The 6,805-nt window shown below is 36.6% G+C and overlaps 1 protein-coding gene across 2 annotated transcripts; it reads left to right on the forward strand.

Annotated features, from left to right (window-relative positions):
- The first annotated feature begins 2,619 nt into the window (after nt 1-2,619).
- Nucleotides 2,620-6,805, forward strand: LOC128609384 (transcription factor 21). 2 transcript variants are annotated; one of them, XM_053627918.1, is made up of 3 exons: nt 2,621-2,749; nt 3,578-4,514; nt 6,141-6,805. In XM_053627918.1, exons 2-3 carry the CDS (start codon nt 3,899-3,901, stop codon nt 6,176-6,178), a joined length of 654 nt encoding a protein of 217 aa, XP_053483893.1. In that variant the 5' UTR covers nt 2,621-2,749; nt 3,578-3,898; the 3' UTR covers nt 6,179-6,805. The 2 variants fall into 2 exon arrangements, with proteins under 2 accessions (XP_053483894.1, XP_053483893.1); XM_053627919.1 differs by having other exon boundaries at nt 2,620-4,514.

A 6,805-nucleotide genomic window follows, 5' to 3' on the forward strand; every position in this document is an offset into this window, starting at 1 on the left:
CTACTAAATTAATCCAACACAAGCTAGATAGGTTCTAATAATTCTGCATGAATTGCCTAGGAGTTATAGATGACTCAAAGATGTGATTTGAAGCTGGAAAGGGAACTTCAAGAATGATTTCAAATCATTATTATTATTTTTTTTTTACAGTGGTAGAAATCACAACTTTTCATTAAGTCTGTTATATGTGTTACTGATGTTTTACAGTTACTAGTGACTGATCAAATCAGTCACTTAAAATAATTGGGTTTATTCCAAACCTCAGTAACTCAAAAGCATGTCAACCTAGACCTTGAACCTCGTGTTTTCTGTCAGTGGATGCATAATATCCAGGCTCTCTAGCTCTATGGCTCAGATAAACAGGTAGAATATTAGTTGTATACATTTGAACAATGACCCTAATATTTGAATAATTTGATTCTGTTCATTAAAAGTAATCTGTGCTGGGGATCCATGCAATTTATTTTATATAGGTCCCAGGCTGTAAATGATTTCATTTAAATAAATAAATAAATTGGGGGGGAAAAATAATTTCTGTTACAAAAGTAACAGAAAAAGTAACAGTAATTTTGTTATAGGTCAATGTGTTCATGTTTATAGCCAAGTGCTTGGTTATGAACCACATATGCTAATCTGTAGAATAATGTGTGTTAGATACAGAGTAAGTAACAAACAAAATATCCAGATGGCAAAATTAATTTTTGCATTTTGTTGTCATCAGTAAACTGTTCTGATGTCCAAACAATTGGTGAAACTCAGGTATTTAAGGTTTAAATATGTATGCTACATAATAGCCTACCAGTCTTACACATTGTTCTATAAGCCTTAAAACTTCTATCCTAATTTATTGGACACTATTTTCTGAATCAGGATGTTACAGGAAACTGACAGTATGACTTTCGGTTCATTTTAGGCTTCTTTGACAAACTTCAGTATCAGTTACACTGAAAATGATTAGCCACAAAGAAATGATTTCATATCCGGAGGCTGCTGGAGCAGGTGTAGGGCAACTGAAGGTAATATGCCTTTAATCCTTTGTGCATTTACATTTCTTGTTTTCATCAGCATAATTCTAAATTCAAGAAAGACGGCTGCAGAACTCAGGGACTAATTGTCCACAGATGTGTAGCTGCACTGGACTGAAGACCCAGAGTTTCACACACTCCAGTCTCCTGGCCTAATCAGGTTAGGATTTTCTTCTAAATTAGGGCTTAGTTTGGTTTCCTCATATGGAGTAATATTCAAGTTTAACAGTCTGTATAATCATAATGGTTTGAATAATACATCATACTTTCTTGAAAGCTTTCTCCACTGATAAACATGAAACTGCTGTTTATTAACTAACTCAGTCCAGCATTTTGCCTGTCTAAAAAGTCCACTGATAAAGTTATAGGATGGATAAATCTGTTGAATGACCATGTTGATTATATTTTTGGCCTAATTAGATATTAATATTAGAAGCATTGATGTAATAACTTAATTTGTGAAAGTGACGATTATAAACCTGTTTCTTTATTATGCACCAGGTGTGTCTGTAAATGCATCTGTATTGTATGATACAATTTAAGCTAAATAAAAGAAAAATAAATAGCTTATATAAACGTTTGTCCCCAGCTAGCCATGCTCATCACATTTGTTTCTGAAAAGTTCCCTACATACAAACTCTATGCCTGTGTGTTATTAAATCTTACAAAACAAAATGATACAATTTACATCAAACGTTGAACACTTGTACCAAAAGTGGGTTGCGTGCATGTGAGCGTGTGTGTGTGTCAGCTGCAGCAGACTGGTCACTCTGCACAGCAGAAGGTTCTGACAGTCCTCTCATTTTGCCACTTCATCCGTAAACAGCTTTTATTTGTTGCTCTTTAACCAGCTGTCTAAACAAAACTCATTAGAAAGGCCATGGTGAATATATTTAACAAAATCTACTTTATATTAGTTATATTTAACATGAGTCATGTTTGCTATATTTAATATTCACAGATGTACTTCGACCTCTTTGACATAATCTAAGTGTGTTTGATCCCTGATATCCAGGGCTTAAGAACAATGACTTCATCCTTCAAAGGCAGTTTACATTTTTGCTTAATTTTGGATTGGATCAAATTTAAGAAAACTTCTAGTTACCCATCATTAACTTAGCCAGGTTGAATTTTACAAAAGGCCACCCACCTTAAATGAGCTAACCTTTCAAATAATCTGGAAGTAGTCTTATCTGGGAATAGAATAAAAAAACTCCTCAGCTCAGCTAAGGTGTTAAACAAAACTTCTCAAGGCACGCTATAGGTCCATGTAGCTCCATATTGTACGGCAAATCAGTTTTTGGATATGAAAATAAGCTCCTAAATTATTTTGTTATTAAACAGAAACACAGGTCAAGGGAATACCTGCATATTTAATATCCTCCCATAGGATACGATTACTGATGTGTCCATGGATACAGTCAAAACCACATACTAAATAAACCAAATCACTGTATAGTAATATACTAAATAGTAGGCTACCAAATGTCCTTCTAAATCCATCAGTGGTAAATATGGTGTGCCTTACTTTTTTGTCATACTGTAATACACATGTTTGGATGTTTCCATGGCAACCAGTGAGTGTTATCATACTATCCTAACGCGAGGTACTCTGTAGTAGGCCTACGTTAGTAGGATATGTTAGTGTAGGACAGCTGCAGCAAAGCCCAGTCTGGACAGGAGCACAATAAACTTTCCATCATGTCAGCGAATGTCAACTTTAAGTAGGCTAAATTAATACCTAGAATGTATTTTTAGTTCATTTCATCTGAAATATTGGGCTCCCATGATATTTTGCTTTTGAAAATAATGTAAAACGTCCACATTGCAGTAGGCATAAATAAAATATAGGCTAGCTTATATTATAACTGACAGACCTATGTTTGTTTTCTGTATTTGAACATTTATAGAAAATATTCTATTTAGATGTTTTTTTTTTTTTCATATAGGTTTTTTAATATTCTGTTAGAAAATCGAAATCTAGGTCCTTTCAGAGAGCTGTACTATTGGCTAATGCATGTTTAGGCCATCCAGCTGGTTTGGGAATTATTCAATTTCATTTTTACTGATTAGTCATATGTTGTTTAATATCCTGAGATTTTCTCTTATAATATGGACTGCGTAATTCAGTAACTAAAAACTGGATAAAATAAAACAAGCCTATGAAGGAGAACTTGTGCTGTAATAATTATTGTTTTTATGTCTAAATAACTCCGTTAATATTGAACTCCACTAGAAATTAAATAATGTGGACTACATTCAGCATCATAAGGTTTACCTATATGCAAAGTGAAACATTTTAGAACGATGACGTTTTCATTAGGGTACTTGCTGTAGTGGGTGCAGAAGTTCTTGCCAGGCTTGTTGTTTACTGGCCATGTGCTCTGTCTCAAGAGTCCAGGCGCAAAGCTGCTCATATGTGCATAGCAAATAAGGCTTTTCATGTTATTGTAAATATTGGTACATCCTTTGAGCTGTATGGGAAACGACTTAAGAGAACTTTGCAATTGTGCACGTGTTTTTTCTCCCTTTTCTCCGTCTGTATTTTCAAGATTGTCTGATCCATTTGAATGCGCCCTCGCTTCTGTTTTTAAATGGCAATGAGAGCGCTATTAGGAGGAGGCACGTGTCTTAATGAGGTCTTTTTCAACCCACTGAATGGACATAAGCACCCTGCTGCGAGCCCTGCTAGCCCTCAAGATATTTAATCCCTCCTGGATGGGCTTAGTGTCAGGAGAGGCCAGTCTGAGGACAGAGCCCTATAGCGTTGAGCTCTCGAGTGCAGGTAGACGTATAAAAGCAACAAGTCGATGTAAGAAACGCACTCAGTCACAAGTCGCTGTTATCCGCTCAGACTTTCTAATAAAGCAGTGATGGAGGACATGCTGTTTGACTTTGACCAAGATGCAACCACAGACTTCGCCTTCTGGGGCGAAATGGACCCTAACTTTCAGTTTCAGTCCCAGCTCGACTCGCTGCTGTTCGATGGCACGGCAATAACAGGTGAACTGTCTCCGTGGTCTTCCTTCGGGTGTCAGTCCGTGTTCCCCGAAGCGCAGCTCGCTTTCCCGGAGCTGGAGTCTCGCTCCCCGCGGGCTGAGGTGGACAGCGGTGCTGCAGAGGAAGAGCTAGAGGAGCAGAAGCGGGGGAAGCTCAGGCCGCGCCGCCTCGCCTCCAACCATCTCACACACCATCAGCATCATCACCAGCATCAGCACCACCCGTACCGCGTCCAGCGCCACGCCGCCAACATCCGCGAGCGCAAGCGCATGCTCAGTATCAACTCTGCGTTTGAGGAGCTGCGCTGTCACGTGCCCACGTTCCCCTACGAGAAGCGACTGTCCAAGATTGACACCCTGAGGCTGGCCATCGCCTACATCGCCCTGCTCAGAGAGATCCTCGTGTCCGGCTGTGACCCCAAGACCTATGTAGACGAGTGCATGAAGAATGGCTACAAAAATCAGACTAACGCCATCTGGAACACGAGTGGTGAGGATTGATCCTGCTTTTTTCTAATGCACATTCATCAATTATAACCAATTCAAATTCTATAATACCATTTTGATCTACTTTCAATGATTTATAGTTAATACATTACTGTTTTCATGATTGGGTCGTAAATGATTAACTCTTTAATCTTGTTCAAGACTGAAAGATTTTAAACTCATAAAGATCAAGGTAAAAGGTGTTTTAAACATAAGTAATGTGTCCTTCACAATTAAATACAGTATTTCAGATAAATAATTCAAATCTACAGCACCATATTTTTGCCTGTTCCAGCTCACTATAACTACACTTTACCTTGAATAACACAAAATACTATTATTAGCACCAAATTCGTACCATTACAATTTAGTAGTAGTTTTATTTCACTTATTTAATAAGCCCAGTGATTACTGCTCAGTGATCAACCCTGGACTTTTTGAGAGGCCTATGTTTCAGCTGAAAAAGCTTAAAACTTACTAAAATGACAGCAGCTAACACATCATGTTCACTTCTTAGAGGAACTGCGTGTTCCAGCCCACTATACCTCCACTTTACTTTGAAAGATAATCGTTCAAATACTTCATTCAAATCATATTAATTTTCATTAATGTGTGAATCAGTTTAACATTTCATGCAAATCATGCTTCCACAAGTCATCCATTACAAGATATGAAAAATGAACATTTAAGTCCCACACCATTCACTCGACCCTGTTCCCTGAACACATTAACCTCTAAGAAATATTTTGAACATCACAGTATTTTGAACAGTCACAGTACGACAATCCCTACTGTTAATAATAATGGTTTTAATAGAAATACATGTAAAACAATATATATATATATATATATATATATATATATATATATATATATATATATATATATATATATAATAAGCATGATTATATAATACAAAAATACTTTACTTAATAGCACGCACAACAAGTGTGTATGCACAGATGTCAGAGTGTGAAAATGGAATGTGACTGAAAAGAAAATTTCATATTTAAAATGATTTGTATATAGTAAAATTGTTATTTATATGTAACAATTATTTGGAAAATTTAACATTTAATTTTACTTCATTTTTAGTTAAGATTTCTTTTAGTTTTAAAGATCATTTTGTCTCAAAATTGCTGTTTACTGAATTTCAAATTCTTCTTCTATTTAATAAGCAATTTAATGAAGCACATGACACGTGGAAAACCATGGCAAGCACGAGTTATACTATCTCCACTTAATTACTTTTTCTTAAGAGGGAATATGCAAATATCTTGGTGCTTATTTGATTCTAAATAAGGCTTTATCACTTAGACACTGTCAAACAGTCGGGTTTGTTGTTCATTATTTAAAGCATGTTTGTTGTTTTATTCCGATCTGTCTAATTCTTGGCTTTTGTGCTCAAAAGCTTTGTGGCAACAAAAGTACTTTATCTAAGCTCAATATCCAGCCTGTGTATTTTACTTAAGCATGTCTCAGTGCACCCTCTCTTCGAGGGAAACATTTTAATGAATAACTGGCTCCTATTGTTAGTCCTGGCTCTAACAAGCCTTTGAGTGTTTCATTGGTCATTAAAATGTATCTAAAAGGTTTACATTTGTCCTGCTTTTGTCTCCTTCACCTCCAGATCTGACAGCTCGTCTTTCTTGGATAAAGTGGGATTAGTTTGCGGGACAGACTTGCTCGGCTCGGGGGGAGAGATCCTTCTTCCCCCCACCGCACTGGCAGCTTGGCATCATGGCACACTGACATCTGCACATTTCTCACCAGGTCGCACGTCTGCACTTGGCACCCGGGATGCTTTTTATATTCTAATTTATTGTGGGCAGAGAATGAGACTCAGTGTTTTGCTGTGCCACTCCAGTCGTGTGTTAATGATGAATGAGACCAGGTTTAAGTCTTGGCATGGCCTAGACACTTGTCTCTGTGGGAGACGAGAGGATCGCTAAGGATCTCGGAGCGCCTGTTTAAGTGTTTTGTATGCGTTTCAATATGCTCGCAAGCTGATGGGTGAGAATTTGCAGCATGCCCATTGACCACATTTACATGAAAAGAGTAGTATTGTTTTGCACTGGTTACACAAATTGAAAATGTTAATTATAAAACTGTTTAAAAAAAAAAAAACACTTACTGCAACTTTAAACATTATTTATATATTTATGACCTTTTCAATTATTTATTAAGGCTATCTTATTTATTAACTGTCGGTTTTTCTTTGTAAAGGTGTTCAAAATATTTTTGTGTAAACCTTAATACCTCTTCCAATATTTCTCATTAAATATCCTAACAGAT

The sequence above is a fragment of the Ictalurus furcatus genome, chromosome 6 (genome assembly GCF_023375685.1).
Source record: "Ictalurus furcatus strain D&B chromosome 6, Billie_1.0, whole genome shotgun sequence".
NCBI lineage: Eukaryota > Metazoa > Chordata > Actinopteri > Siluriformes > Ictaluridae > Ictalurus > Ictalurus furcatus.

What these genes read in the sequence shown, in the direction of transcription:
- LOC128609384 (XM_053627919.1), top strand. Translation starts at nt 3,899, where the DNA reads ATGGAGGACATGCTGTTTGACTTTGACCAAGATGCAACCACAGACTTC. An exon ending in CGCCATCTGGAACACGAGTG is followed by an intron (nt 4,515 to 6,140) that starts GTGAGGATTGAT and finishes CTTCACCTCCAG; the next exon opens with ATCTGACAGCTCGTCTTTCT.